General features: G+C 39.4%; 1 protein-coding gene across 1 annotated transcript; it reads left to right on the forward strand.

Moving 5' to 3' along the window:
- Positions 1-835: 835 nt before the first annotated feature.
- LOC142544354 (uncharacterized) lies at positions 836-1,222 on the forward strand. The gene has a single exon (XM_075651411.1). The coding sequence runs from the start codon at positions 836-838 to the stop codon at positions 1,220-1,222; it is 387 nt and encodes a 128-aa protein (XP_075507526.1).
- Positions 1,223-16,883: the final 15,661 nt, after the last annotated feature.

The following is a 16,883-nucleotide window of genomic DNA, read 5'->3' on the forward strand; positions in this document are numbered from 1 at the left end:
TGCTTCTGGGTTGAGGATGTCGCCCAAGCTCACCCACAAACTTTTGTTGGTATAAAGGAGAAATCATCCTTCTATTCACCAGCGAGGAATACAAGTGGATACCTTTGATATTGATGTTGAACTCGCCAGAGATTGGAGAGATGAGATAAAAGACGCATTGAGGAATCCTGAGCAGAAGTTGCATTACGGTTTGAAGATGAGAATTCTACATTATGTCTTGATGGAAGATGAACTGTCTAAGAAAGGGGATGATGGGTTATTGTTATGATGTTTGGGTTTCCCAGAGGCCATGAGAGTAATGCAGCAAGTCCATGAAGGAATATGTGGGGCACACCAGTCAAGGATCAAAATGAGGTGTTAATCCACAGACATGGCCATTACTGGCCATCGATGCTAAAGGATTGTATAAGATATTCGAGAGGGTGTCAAAAGTGCTAAAAACACGGGAATATCCAGAGAATATCAGCTGATGAGATGCACGACGTCATAAAGCCGTTGCCATTTCAGGGGTGGGCCATGGATTTGATAGGAAAAATTTATCCTCCTTCATCTAAAGGGCATTTTATAATTGTGGCTACTGATTTCTTCACCACGTGGGTTGAAGCCCTCCCTATGAAGAAGGTAGAGCAGAGAAATGTTGTTGCATTTGTGAAGGAGCATATTATTCACAGATTTGGGACCCCGCAATTGATCACAACCGACTAGGAAACTATGTTCGTGGGGTCAAAAATGAAGGAATTTGCTGAGGAATACGGGATCCAGTTGATTAATTCTTCACCTCATTATCCCCCCATCCAACGGTCAAGCTGAAGCTTCAAACCAAGTATTAATCAAGATGTTGAAGAAGATGATGGAGGATAACCCCCAAGATTGGCACCGGCTGTTATCAGAAACTTTGTGGGCTTATCGAACATCAAAGAGAAGTGCTACTGGTCTAAGCCCTTTCACCTTGACTTATGGACACGACGCAGTATTGCCTATGGAGGTAGTGATCGCTTCTTTGAGAGTGATGAAGCAGAATGAATTGGAGCCAGAGCTCTACACGGAAGCTATGATCATGGAACTTGAAGATTTGGATGAGCTGAGAATGCAAACATATAATGCTTTGATGCTTCAGAAATCCAAGGTGGCCAGAAGTTACAATAAACGTGTGAATAAGAAAATATTCGAGGAAGGAGACGTGGTTTGGAAGGTGATCTTACCTTGGTACAGAGTAGGCTAGATGACCACTTTGTTTGAATCTGTCACATCAACTTGTAAGGAGTTCTGTAAATATGCGAGGAATAGGCTTTTAAGCCATTCCTTGCTGAAGTTATAATGATGGAGCATCTGTGAATGAATAAAAAGAAAATTTGCTCACGGAATCTTTTGCAGCTGATGTGTTTTTAAAAGAATAATGTGTTGTCTTGATAGCCGAATTGATGACGTGTAGAGTATGTTTATTACATATTTCCATACTTTGATGGTGTTTGGAAAGTATGGGTGATAATGAGCAATGGTGATATCACGTTGTGATAATATTGAAGAAAACATGCTATTTAGCTGTTGTTAATTTATTTTACAGAAATTCGGGCAGAGTTTTCCCTGTAATCGTGACATCCCAGAAATACAAATATGTGTAAACACATGTGGAAAAACCTAAGCAACAGATATAACATAACTCCATCAACAAAATTTGATTACCAAGCATTATCCACAATCCAAAATTCAACATTAAGCCAAATCATGGCAAAGAAATACAACCAATCAAAAGATCTACCACAGAGTGGTCTGAACATCGAACAAAATACAAAAATGAAATGTTAATGGTGATTCATGAGCGCTTAAGAAAGGTCAAGATGGCGTAATTCCTCCCACTTGGATATGCACTCTGCCCGAGTCTGCTCAGCTGTTTGCAAGGTGTGCTCTCATTGCATGCTTTGTTGCACCAGATCATCACCCAAGTGCTGGATATCGGCCTTGAGCTTATCGGAAGAAACGTTCAAGGCTTCATTGTCATGCAGAAGGGCCATCATGTCGGTTTTATGCTGAGCGAGTTCGGCCTCCAATTTCTTTACCAGCTCTTCCTTGGAGTCAAAGTTCACATTCATCAATTGGAGAGTTGTTAGGATAACCTTTCTGTCATATAGCATACTGTCCAACCTCTCTTTCTGTGCTTTGAAATCTCCCACTTGAATCAACGTCTCCGAACAAGTGAGGCTTGAATCCTGAAAAGTTGAAAACATTGGAAGCAGATTATTTAAGATATCATGCCGTGGGTGTTGCAAGGTGTTGCTCATCAAAAATTCATTCAAACATATTCACAAATACCTTGAGTGCAGCTTGAAGATGTGACATATTCTACAATGTTTTGTGATGGAGGATTGAGAAAAATGGAGAAATATACCTACCTTGAGAAATTGTGGCTTGATGCGAAGGGGGATTGGTTGTGAGAACATTGAAGAATTTGATGGTTTTTGGGATAAGAAGACAGAGAAGGAGTGTGGGAGGAAACACACTGTCTTTTATTCTTTCTCTTTTCTTTTTTGTTTTTTTTGTTTTTTGTTTCTCTCCCTTGCCTCATCCTATATATCGTATCATCACTTGGACCCAACTTATAAATAGGCTAATACATCAGAATTATTAAATATAGCCAAATTGGCCCATGGGCCAAATTGGCTACGGGGGGCAATTGTTGTGTCCAAAAAATATTCCTTAAAGCCCATGAGCAGTAGCCCAACAAAGAAAAACCCAGGAGAATAGCGGTTGGCCCAGGGAAAAGCACGATGCACCATTACACGACGTGGAAATCGTGGGGAGATCGGGGAATGTGGCTGAAACTCCCCCGTGGAGGGTGACAAAAGCAGAAGGAATAATCAGAAAAAAGGCCACGACAAAATCAACACAAAAAGCGACAGCAAAAGCTCTGCAAAATTCCTTATCAATTTTATGTATGTTCATGTCAATTTCTAGTTCTAGTAGCAAAGTATTCCACATATGCTATATGTTCATCAGTCTTCTTTGTAAAAATATTGGCCAAGTTCATAGCAATATAATGATATTTGATATTGTTAATGGATTTCTCCTATAATTTTGTCATATTCCTGTTTACGTTTGTGAGCCATTTCGAAGGAACTATAACTAATGGTCGAATCGAGACTTGCAACGCTTGGTAAACGAAGTCGGATCATTTAACATTTGGCACGAACACGTGCCTGGCACGCCCCGCAATTTTCGTGACAAACAAATTGGTATGCTATTTATATGTTCCGAAAATTTTTGTAACTAGAAATTTAGAGGTGCGGCGTATAGAAAACCATATTATTATATAATTGTATCGAAAATTATGGCATAAGAAAATATATATCAATATCGTACAGAAACTTTCGATATACCGGTTATTTGATATTTAGGGTTCGATATTTATTCAAAGTCAAGAGTTGGTTTTATAACTAATTTATGCATATTAATTTGAAGCCCTGATTTGCACTTCAAATGGAAGAGTTAGAGTAGATGCCCTGCAAGCCAAAGGTTGGCTAGGGAATTTATTGACTCAAGTGCAATAAACAATCTTTATTTTAATATAATTTACTTTTTAATGGTTTCGTTTTTACTTTATCTGTATACCCATGCAATCAACATAGATAAAGTCCTTGATTATGCTTTAATGCAAATGAATCGTAATTCGATGTTGAAACTCATTTGTAAACACTGCATATTCTAAATTCGTTCCTAGTCGATTCAGCCGCCTAAAATATGGATAAAGGTCGCTTGAGCTCGAGACTAGTATCTGTGATGTTGTGTACTGCGTTTCTTGGTAAGGGCATGGAGATGTCCAAACTTACAGATGGGTAGTCATATGATGATTATACCGAACAACCCTCCCTCGAACTTTCCAAGTGGTTATCGTTCATCAAGAGGATAAGTCCTTGGTTATGATTGTACATCATTAGTCCTTACGACCCGGGACAACACTGAGGCTCTATATGCTAGGGCTGTGCTTTGACTCGTTTATCGGCTCCAGGAGAGTCATCAGGTGGCGAGGTTGGATACAGTTGTGACACATATAGGAGCCAGTGCATTGTAGTCGGGGATTCACTGCTCACCTGCGGGTGTGGATATCCTATGTGATCTGATGAAATTATAGTGCGTGGAATCTATGGCCAGAGTATAAGATGTACGTTAGAGAAGGAGTTTTCCAACCGTACATGCGATGCCACTATTTATAGTTATCACATAGTTATCGAATTAATATGCAACCCTCGATGAACCAATGGTTGCAGATTCGATCGGGATATTTGAGATGAAGGGACCGTATTGTACGTTAATCATAATTGACTGGTTCTTGCAGGCACTATCAGTGATACCTAGGGGATCATGGGGCGATGCCACTAGACACTCTTACCATGATCCGATGGGTGCAATCAGAAATGAGTTCTGACATTCTTGGTCAAGGTGTTGATGAAAAGAATGGGGTTAACTAGGGTAAGCCCGAATAAAGGATTATGTCCTGAATCACAAAGAGTTGTGAACCCACGTGTAGCTGTATCCCTGAACCATTGAGGGTCACACAAGTACTGGATCGTTTGTTCCCGTTTAGAGAATAAATTCAAGATGTTGAATTTACATTATAATATAGTAAATTCAAAGAGTTGAATTTATGATAATTAATTTTTGAGAGAATAAATTCAAGGAGTTGAATTTATAAAATTTGAGAATTTAATTTATTAAACTCAAAAGTTGGGTTTATTAAATATTAAATTTTGGAGGTGATAAAATTCAAGTAGTTGAATTTATAATTTAAATAATAAATTCAAATGTTGAATTTATAATGAATTTAATTTATTAAACTCAAAAATTGAGTTTATTAAATATTAAATTAAAATTGATGAGAAGTATGTTTAATGGGCTTGTAGGAGTAAAAGTCCAACATACTAAATAATTAAAGTTTTAATGGAGTTTGATTAAATTAATTAAACTAGTTGGACTAGCCCAATTAATTAAATCAAGCCCATTAATGTTAATTATGATTAATTAGGTTATGGCTCAATTATATATAGATGTATTGTAGAGGCCTCTTAAATTAGTGTTTGAAAATTTGCGGAAAAATTAAAAATTTTTTCTTTAACTAATTAAAATGCCTCTTTAAATAAATAAACTGATGAACTGATTCAATGTTTAAAATATTCGAAATAGCAGCGGAAGTAATTATTGTTTGCAAGATAACAAGTTAAAAATATATAATTCAACAAAAGATAAAATGTTTTAGCATAAAAATGATAAATGCCGAAAATGAGGTCCTCGGGTTCCACTACTGCCGACCCAAGATGGCTCACCGGTCCCCGTCCTCGATCCCGACCTCATCAGTACCTACAATAATCAAGTCTAGTGAGTCTAAAGACTCAGCATGCATATATCATAAATAACGAGTAATAATAATAAAATTTCATGCATGGTAAGAATATCATGAGTCTGGCGTAACGTAAAATATCATGTCATGAGTAATTATAATACGTGCATAACTGAACTGAAAGGCGCAAGTAAAAGGTTTGCTCCATCGAGCCCTGTAATAAAATAACATGTCATAAATTTTCTGTTGAGATTATGTTCTACGCAAGTGGCCCCTGAACTGAACCGAACTGAACTGAACCGGTAAGTGACCACCGGGTGAAGTAATAATCGTCTGATCAAACTAATGCCACAGTATACTGGGGTGGAACTGAATTGAACTGAACCGATAGTTGACCACCGGGTGAGGCAATAATCCCATGATATTGAAGTGGCCACAAGCAATATCGCATAAATCTCAAAAATGAATATTTTATATTTTTATGCACGTAATGTAATTAAACAACAGAATTAAATATCCTATATTAATTTTACCGAATGGGTTGGATCGTTCCCAGGCTCGCTGCGACTTAAATCTAACATGAAAAATATGCAAATGATTTTACTTGACCAAACTTTGTAATTGAATCCATAAACGAGACAATTACGCCCATTGACTTAGTATTTAATCTTGACTCCGTGCCAACCCGTACCAACACCGAACCATCATTTAGTCATGATTAAAATACACCTTAAATGATGAAATAATGCTCCAAAAATGATACAAGTCGAAATTTTGGTGAATAGAGGCCAAAACATGAAACGCTCTTTCGAGAGTCAATTTGGCACATCGCACCGTAAATTCTCGTACGACCTCTAAACTTAACCGAATCACAAACGGTCAAAAACACGACCTTCCTAACTTGATGGGGTACTGTCCAGTCTAAGGCCATAGGCTGAAAGCCAACCAAGAACTCGAAACACACCTCTGAACCGCAGCACAACTTGCTGTCAAAAATACAGCAGCAGTGTTAACATTTCCTTGCGTCGTTTGCAAGGCTAATGGCCATTGGGGCTTGAACCACCAACCAGAGCCTCTTACCAACATCCCAAGGGTTGGCTTGAACCATGGCTAAGGGCCCTAGGACAGCCACAATCCAAGCAACACCATGGACTACCTGAAACTTGCATCCGAGAGCACCAAAATCTGTACTGTGGTGCTTCGGTTTGCTTGCTGTCTTTCTTCGTTCCAGTGGCCATTTGATTGACCATGGCTCGATCTAGACGTCATGAGGTGTGGTGTGAACCAGGGCTAAGGGCCAGAGGCCAACCGAGATCCACCCCAACCATCAAAACCGAAAGTACTCATGCAGCAAATGAAAAGGGGTCGAAGGGGGGGTTGTTCTTGTTTTATTTAAAAACATTGCAACCATGGACCAAGCCTCAAAATGCAGACTTGGTCACGTCTTAGACATAATAATGGGATGTTCTAACCATGGCTATAGCCCCCTAGGACAGCCAAGATCAGATTCATCTCCCTTGACAGCAAGAACAGAATTTTCGAACTCAAAATGGTTTTATGGGAGAGTTGCTGTATTTTCTCAATTCCAGCATGCATGGGGCTTGAACTACTGGACCAACGTGATTCTAATACACCCTAGCACATGTCTAGGGGCAGCCTTGGGAGCCTGGACACGAGCCAACCACCTGAAACGACACAGACATGGAACCCGTGAAGCATGAAAGAAAACAGAAAATTCTACACATGCATTTTCGAAAATGTCACTCATGTATTTCGGTTTTCTTGCAATAAATTCATGTACATGCTATGTTTAAAAATATCTATATGGCTTGATTGAAGAGTGAAAGAAATATAGACATACCTTGGTTTGTTTTTGAACGAAAAACAAACGAAACGACGACGCGGCGCGGAGGAGACGGAGTGCTTCGCTTCTCACTTTTTCTCTCTTAATTTTCTATGGCTTGTTCACGATTTTTCTCTCAAGTTTTGCTCTGAAATTTCGAAATAATGGAGGGGAGGAATGAGTCTAGGAGATGAAGGAAATGTTGCAAGATAAAGGGAGCAAATAATCTTTTCTATCTTTGAATTTGTGAGATAAGGAAAGGAGAATGATATCAAAGATTTTGAGGTTGATATTCTAGGGTGTATGGCCGATTTTTATCATTCAAAAGCAATGGAGAAATTGCTTAATTGTTTAATTATTGAGGATTAAAAGTTGAGGGATTATCTACCAAAAATTTGGATAAGGAAAGGAATCAAGGAAATGAGTTGTCAAACTTTTTAAATCTACTAAGGGGTGATCGAAAATCCACTAAATAAATATGGGTAGGAATATTGCTTGATTAATTATTTGTTGGTGATTTAAAAGTGGAGATAAATCATCTACCAAGAAAGATTATGAAGAGATAATAAGGAATGAGTTGCTAAACTAATTTAAATCTTTTAAAATAAAGGAGATGCCGATTTTCTTAATTAAAAATGAGGAAAATATTGCTAGATAAACATGGTAGAATATTGCTTAAATATTAATTAGTGGTGAATAAAATTTTAGAGATTATCTATGCTAGGAAGGGATAAAGAAAGATATCAAAAATGGTGAGTTGACAAAATTTTAAATCCCTTAAAGTACAATGGCCGAAAATCACAATAAATTGGAGGGGGAAATATTTCTTAATTATTGAATTTTAAATCTCTAGTGTTTTATCTACCAATTAAATATTTTAGTGAATTAAAAAATTAATTATGGAATAACATTATCTTGCATGTATGGCTAAATAATTAAATTACTTAAATAATTCCTTAAACATTCTTTTACAATAAATTAACTTATTATTTATCTTAAATAAATTTTAGGAATATTTTCTTAATATTAAAATTTATCTCTTTATTCCAACTCCAGTCCGACCTCACTTATTTAACTGAAAAAATATCAACTAAACTACTGCGTAAAATAAAATAAATTTAAAGAAAAGAATTTAAATACTCATGCAATAGAAATCATTTTAATTTCAATGATAGAAATTATGCATGACTTATACGTAGTCCAATTTACGGGTTCTACATGTATGCAAGCTATAACCCTAATAACCTAGACACTACAATTTCGAAAATCAGCCTCCATCCACCAAGAAATTTTCCGCCTCTCAGTTTTTCTTTCCAAGGTTGAGCCGCCTCTCGTTTTAGTCTCCAACATAAAATCTATTCCAAATTTACTAGTACAATTTGGAAGAGGAACATACCATCTAGTCGTGGACTTGATAGGAGGATCAAACAAGGACTCCCTTGAAGAAAGTTCGTAGGGATTCCTAAGAGCTAATCCGTTTATACCGGATTAGTTGGAGCCACGTGATCTATTCACCAAAGGTATATTTTTCAACTCCCTATGAATGTTTTCGTTAAAATCATACGAGCGTCCAAAGCAAAACATATTTTGAATGTCAAAATAAATAACAAAATTTTTAAAACATCCGCTGCTTTTGGGCGTATAGAAAACCCAGATCCAACAGTAAGGACTAACATAGTAATATCTCTTTGTTTCTTCTGCTTCGGTATCTTCCATTATGTCGGCAGGAACTTGGGCGTTTACTACTGTTGCCATGCTCAACCAAAAAACATAATGCTGCTATGTGTTTCTTTCTCCTTGCTGATCTTGGTTCCAAACTTAACCAAAAAACCATATATTATTAGAGGACCAAGTTTCCACTGATTCGAGCAACAATAGCAGGAAACAAACTCACACAGCAATGCAGAAATAAACAACCGAAGTGAGGAGGGTTTGGTTTTACGAAAAAGAAGGACAATTGACGAATGTTAAAGGATTATTATGTGAAATAATAAATATAATCAAGGTTATTTTTTTGTAATATAAAGGAACGTGGAAGGCTAATTTGCTAAATTAATAATTTTAATAAAATATTATGATGATATTTTTTCCTGGAAGGCCTTATATGGATATATAGTCAAGTCAATATCATAAATTAATAATTATTCTAAATTAAAAATAGAACTAAAATAATTTAGTAAAATATGATTTTGGTTTTTTGCTTAAATTTAAATCTACTTGGATTTCATCTTTAATTTTTCTCATTTCATCCAATAGCTCTCGTGTTTCGCATTTAGATGTATCAAAATGGAATAAACTCACCCTGCAATATAAAATAAATGGCTTTGATTTGTACTTGTTTGGGCTAAAAATAATTAATTATGGAAGCCCAATTTAATGTTAAAGCCCAATTAAATTATATAAGCCCATACAGATTAATTCTTATCAATTCAAACCGATCACAACGTGGGAGGAAAGAAATAGAGATCGTGCGAAAGTAGTGGGAAAGATCATGGACTCATGGGGAAGTGGAAGAAACTACCTTTCACAGCGAAGAAAAAGAAGGGATCGGCAAGCACAGAAACAACACAACTCAACTCTACAGACAAATCTGCAAAAGCTCTCTGCTAAAATTCCAATATTCAAGCAATAGTTTTTCAAGCTTTCCAGCATATTTCTAGCAATTTACGTCTTCTCGTTTTAGATTTCATCAACTCTATTTGTTATATTTTTATGTCTTGTAAATTCCTACGGTTTATTGAAAATATAAACAATGTCAGGGATTTATTCCTCAAATTCCAATAGTTTTCTTCATTTTGGCGTTGTAGTTGTTTTAGGAGATTAGAACCGACGGTCAAATTTAGAATTCACTTTAGTTTGTTTTTAGAAGTTAGATTTTTATCATTTTCACACAAATCGGTGCACTTTCGCACCTGGCACGCCCGCAAATCTCACATATTGTGCAAACATATTTTTGGCACGCCCAGTGGGACCGCACTATGCCGCCAAGAAGAAAAGAAAACGTCAGTTAGGAAAGCGGGGAGTCTCTGGCTAATCAAGAGGGAACTCAGGTTCCACAACCAGAGCAACCTACTGTTGAACCACATGCTGAAGAACTAGATCTGCAGATTCCTACTACGTACGATCAAGTCTCGAACAGGGTGATGGAAGAATTGACTGCTATAAAGATTGAGGAGATTTCACTGGCCTTGTCTAAAGCAATGGCTGGCTGTTTGAAGACCATTTTGCATAAACCGAGTCAGTCTCTTCGAGGAGAGCAAAATACCACTGTCAAAGAGGCTGATCAGGGAAGCAACCAAGTTCATGAATCTGATCAGGGAGTAGGAAACTCAAGGGCTGGTGATCCCCGCCACCCAGAGTTTACTCTCCCAAATCATCCAGAAAGAAGGTATACACTACCTCAGAAGAGAGAAAAAACCTTAGGAGGAAGATTCCACCCATATCCACTGTGCTCATGGAGTGGGGAGCTCGAAACAACCAGTTACTCAGGTGTACAGCGTGACAAATCCCCTGTACCAACCAGGAGCTTATGGTGACATATCGCACATGGATTATCAAGGAGTAGATGTGGGCTTCCCAGGAGGTAATATTGGTTTGAATGCATGGTTTCAAGCTCGGGGGGCAAATCACTACCATCACCAACTCCCCGCTCGGAACATGCAGGGGATTGATCCAGAAATGGTGAGAGTGTAACGAACCGTATTCTTTACTACTTAAAATTTGCGGAAAAATTAAAAATTTTCTTGAATATAAACATCCATACGGTCGTCAACTCATCGTTCATAAAAATATCTTTGAAATCATCCAACACCAATAAAACTTGCTAACAAAATACTTGTCCCAAACATCTCTCACCGAAACATAAAAAAAAATCAGAGTATTTTAAACTTGCATAAAAATGTTAAAATAACATGGGCGGTCCTCGGGTCTAGCCTTCCGCTCAGTCCAAGCCTGCCCCTTGGTCGCCACCTCCGGTCTCCTCATAGACATCATCACCTGCATCGATCAAGTCTAGTGAGTCTAAAGACTCAACACGTATAAACTGGAAATAACGAGTACTACATAATAAAACCACATGCAACTTTAAAATAGAACATACATACTTGAAGATTGAATTTGAAATGAACTTGAACTTGCATACGTACATAGACGTGCCATAACTTGAAAGCTTTCATAAACATGCTTACATACTTGATCATACTTAACCATACATGACTTCATTTTTTGCGTAGAGGATGTTTCAAAGCAAGTGACCCATACATAATAAACGCCTGATCAGACAAACCACAGTACTGGGCTGACAGGGACGTATCCACTGCCACATACATGAGATCCCCGTTCATAATTTAACGGGCTGGTTGGTCCCCGTTCATAATTTAACGCTTTCCAACCACGATCTAACCCGTTCATAATTTAACGGGGTGGAGAGGTCCTCGGCCACGTTCAACGACTTCCAAACCCATTCATAATTTGGTCACAAGACAATTAGCATACCTCAAAAACTTAAAATATTTTCTTGCACGTCAACATACTTACTTGGCGTTGAGGGATTCGTTGGACTTCGACCGGGGTCGTTGCTGCAACATACTAACGTGAATTCATAAGCTTAACGGGTGTAACTTAAACGTAACAGTCAAGCTTACCCACGAGTTCATACATTTCCTTAGGACGTTCTAAAATTCCCGTGACTCGACATTGTTAAACATTGCACTAAACCAAGACATCAAACCTCAAAGCATACCATAATATTCCCCAAAACTCAAGTACACGGACCCCGTGCCCAGGTCCGGCTCCGGGTCCGTGTGGGTGCGGTGGAATGACTCGTGAAGAAAAGGGAAGGCACGGACCCCGTGCTTAGGTCCGGGTGGGGGTCCGTGTAGGTGCGCAAAAGTGAAACTCCGGAAGAAGTGAGGACACGGACCCCGTGCTAGGGTCCGTCTAGGGGTCCGTGTAGGCTCGCAAGGATGACACCGTGAAAAAAACAAAGGCACGGACCCCGTGTCATGGTTCGTGTATGGGTCCGTGTATCTACTGTGAACGCGAACTTACGAAAATTTGTGTACATGTTTTTCTTAACTTTCTAGACTCGATTGCACGGACTATGAATCGACACCCCGAGACCCATCCTAGCATGCTATAACATCAAACCAATTTCGTACGACATCCAAAGCAACGATGTTCACCCTATGGCACATACAATTCAAAAAACGTGGTAATCGACATCAACTCGATTCCTACGACTACTAAGGTGCTCGAGTACCTATCGACACTAAACGACATACAAAATACCAACCCAACATCATAATAATCATACCTAGACGCAACAACGATCGCCTGTCGATCCCCAACGAAGCCTGCAACAAATAAACTTCAAGAACGCATCAATATCATAATTTTCTGAAAACGCAGTTTGAGCAGTCCCACGAAAAACGCCATACCTCACTCAATTTTTATCCAAAAATTTCGAATCTTATATCATATCGAAGGTATCAAAAAGTTCTACGTTTTTTGCTTTGAAAGTTTTCCCAAAATCTTGACCGAACATTTGCAGTTTTAATAAGAACAGTAAAAACTTGGTTTAGATCTAAAAATTTTCCTTCAAAATCGACCCAAACAATTAACCGCTCAAACTACTACACATCATACATGGATTTTACGCATAAAAATAACGCAACACATACTATGACATGATTGACACAGCAAAAGAGAGATTATATGTGCCTTATGATAACAAACGTTACCGAAACGGCGTCACTGAAGCGGAGATAGAAGCGAGGTTGATCCGGGACGATCGCGCAACGATTTTCTTGCCACAAAATACACGAAACCTGCTGGAAATCTAGTGGAGGGGGGGGGGGGGGGTGCTCTAGGAACAAGAGCCCTAGGTCTTTCCTTGTTTTAAAATAATAAAAATATGAATTGTGATAGTGTGTGTGTTTAGCCGATAAGTAGTGTGTGAAATAATGTGTGTGCGTGCGTGAGTTAGGGGTGAATTTAGGGAAATAAATTGCTTAAAAATAAATTAACAACTAATTAAAAGTTAATCAAGCACTAACTCACAATTTCTTGGAAATAAAATACACACTGGTTTAAATATCTCCTTAATTAAAATAACACCCACACAATAACAAGTTTAAAAGTTTTAAACTCTCAAAATTACTAAATAAGTGCTTTAAGCTTTAAAAATGCTAAAACTCAATAAATTATTTAAAACGTCCCGAACTTAGCTTAAAATAAAATACCACATTTAAAATTGCCACCAATCGTCACCGGTCTCTTTTCCTCAATCCCGCCTCGAATAATCGCCCGAAACGTGAAACTCGAAAAACATTTTAACGTGCATCACCATAAACATGAATAATTTAAAATAATGCATTTTCATAAATCATGCATGGCTAAAACTCATTTAAAATTAATTAAATGATCTACTAATTAAACAGATGCATGGGTTATACGTGTACTGAGTTTGAGCACTACAGTTCCTCCCCCACTTATATAAATTTCGTCCTCGAAATTAAGTATTACCAAACAACTCCGGGTAGCGAAGTCTCATATCTGCTTCTGATTCCCAAGTGGCTTCCTCCACTGATTAATTTAGCCACCGGACTTTGACCAACTTAGTCAGTTTGTTCCGGAGTCTGCGCTCCTGTCTGTCTAGGATTTGAGTCGGTCGCTCCTCATATGACAGATCTGGAGCAAGCTGCAACGGCTCGTAGCTCAGAACATGCGAAGGATTAGCTAGATACTTCCTCAACATAGAAACGTGGAACACATTGTGTACCCCGGCCAGATTCGGCGGAAGGGCTACACGGTAAGCTACTGTCCCAACTCTGTCCAGAATCTCGAACGGCCCAATAAATCTCGGACTCAGCTTGCCTCTTCTCCCAAATCTCATTACACCCTTCATAGGTGCTATCTTGACGAATACGTGATCTCCTACGGCAAACTCGAGATCTCTTCTCCTCTTATCGGCATAGCTCTTCTGACGGCTTTGGGCGGTCTTCATCCTGTCACGAATCTTGACCACCACATCTATAGTTTGCTGAACTATCTCTGGACCAAGATCTGCTCTCTCACCAACTTCATCCCAATGAACTGGTGATCTGCATTTCCGTCCATACAACGCCTCATAGGGAGCCATACCTATAGATGATTGGAAGCTGTTGTTGTAGGTAAACTCCACTAGTGGTATCTTAGACTCCCAAGTCCCCTGAAAATCAATCATACAGGCTCTCAGCAAATCCTCCAGAATCTGAATCACTTGCTCAGACTGGCCATCTGTCTACGGGAGAAAAGCTGTACTAAACAGCAAATTTGTCCCCATGGCTGCATGTAAGCTCTTCCAGAAGGACGACGTAAACCTCGGGTCCCTGTCGGACACAATCGAAACTGGGAACCCATGTAAACGGACTATCTCCCTGATATAAAGCTCCGCATACTGCGTCATGGAGAAAGTCGTCTTTACTGGCAAAAAATGCGCTGACTTCGTGAGTCGATCCACAATAACCCAAATGTCATTAAAGCCTCTGACTGATCTAGGCAATCCAACGACGAAGTCCATAGTGATATTCTCCCATTTCCACTCTGGAATAGGGAGCGGCTTAAGAATCCCTGCTGGCCTCTGGTGTTCAGCTTTCACTTGCTGACAAGTAAGACATTTTGATACGAATCTGCGGATGTCTCTCTTCATCCCTGGCCACCAATACAGGATCTGCAGGTCCTTGTACATCTTAGTACTTCCTGGATGAATAGAATACGGGGATGCATGTGCTTCTGTCAGAATATCCTGTCTGATCGAATCAATACTAGGCACCCACATTCTGCCCCTGTATCTCATGATACCATCTGACACTGAGTAAATAACACTGCCCTTGGCTTCGTCTTTTAGTCTCCATTTCAGTAATTGCTCATCTGAAGACTGATCTGTCCGGATACGGTCTAGCAGAGAAGACTGGACTGTCAGATTAGACAGCCTTGGTGCTCTGCCCTTACGGTATACTTCCAAACCAAACCTCTGAATCTCAAACTGAAGAGGTCTCTGCACTGATAACTGAGCTATGATTGCAACTTTCCTGCTCAAGGCATCTGCCACAACATTAGCTTTTTCCGGATGGTAGCTAATCTCGCAATCATAGTCCTTCACCAGTTCCAACCATCGCCGCTGTCTCATATTTAGTTCCTTCTGCGTGAAGAAGTATTTCAGACTCTTGTGGTCAGTGAAAATCTGACACTTCTCGCCATACAAGTAGTGTCTCCAAATCTTCAACGCAAAGACGACTGTGGCTAATTCTAAATCGTGCGTCGGGTAGTTCTTCTCATGCACCTTCAACTGCCTGGAAGCATAAGCTATAACCCAACCTTTTTGCATCAACACTGCTCCTAATCCGAGCTTAGATGAATCGGTATAAAGCACAAATTCACCTTGCCCTGTTGGCATGGCTAGCACTGGCGCCGAAATAAGAGCTTGCTTCAAAGTATCAAAGCTCTTCTGACATTCGTCACTCCACACGAATTTAGCATTCTTCTTGGTTAGTGAAGTGAGTGGCACTGCTATGGAAGAAAATCCCCGAATGAACTTACGGTAGTAATCGGCTAAACCCAAAAAACTGCTGATTTTTGATGCATTCTTCGGTTCAACCCAATCCTTAACGGCTGCTACTTTTGCTGGATCCACTTCAATGTCACTGCTAGACACTACATGCCCCAAAAACGCTACTTTCTGCAACCAAAACTCGAACTTACAGAAGTTCGCAAATAACTTGCGACTCTACAAAACCTGCAACACTGTCCTCAAATGCTGGCTATGCTCCTCATGGCTCTTCGAGTATATGAGAATATCGTCAATAAACACTATGACGAACTGATCAAGGTAGGGCTGAAATACTCGATTCATGAGTTCCATGAAAATTGCTGGAGCATTCGTCAATCCAAATGGCATTACTAAGAACTCGTAATGCCCATACCTGGTCCTGAAGGCCGTCTTGTGAATGTCTGCATCCTTCACCTTCAGCTGGTGATACCCTGATCGAAGATCTATCTTAGAGAACACTGTAGCTCCCTGCAACTGATCAAACAAGTCTTTGATTCTAGGGATTGGGTACTTATTCTTGATCGTTACCTTGTTCAACTCTTGGTAATCGATGCACAGCCTCATACTCCCATCCTTCTTCTTCAAAAAAAGTACTGGCGCGCCCCACGGTGAGAAACTAGGGCGAATGAACTCCTTGTCGAGAAGCTCTTGAATCTGTTGTTTGAGCTCTAACATCTCAGCTGAAGCTAATCGGTACGGCGCCTTAGAGATTGGCACTGTGCCTGGCATGAGTTCAATGGTAAACTCCACCTCTATCTCTGGTGGAAGACCTGAAACATCGTCTGGGAAGACGTCTGGGAATTCACTGACTACTGGCACGTCGGATAAAGATGGAGTGGGCACATCAGGCGCTGAAATAATACTAGCCTAGAAGGCCTGACACCCCTTGGAAATCAGCCCCCTCGCTTGCATGCACGAAATCATGCGAGGGAAGCTTCTCCATCTGTCTGGCTCAAATAGAAACTGTTCCATGCCCAGCGGCCTAACCAATACTGATCTTTTCTGGAAGTCAATCAGGACCCTGTTCTTTGTCAGCCAGTCCATTCCCAAAATAATGTCGAACTCTGGCATCGGCAGTAGAATCAAATCTGCATATACTAGATGGCCCTGCAATTCCAGAT

The sequence above is a fragment of the Primulina tabacum genome, chromosome 5 (assembly GCF_025594145.1).
Source record: "Primulina tabacum isolate GXHZ01 chromosome 5, ASM2559414v2, whole genome shotgun sequence".
Classification (NCBI taxonomy): Eukaryota; Viridiplantae; Streptophyta; class Magnoliopsida; order Lamiales; family Gesneriaceae; genus Primulina; species Primulina tabacum.

What these genes read in the sequence shown, in the direction of transcription:
- LOC142544354 (XM_075651411.1), top strand. Translation starts at nt 836, where the DNA reads ATGTTGAAGAAGATGATGGAGGATAACCCCCAAGATTGGCACCGGCTG.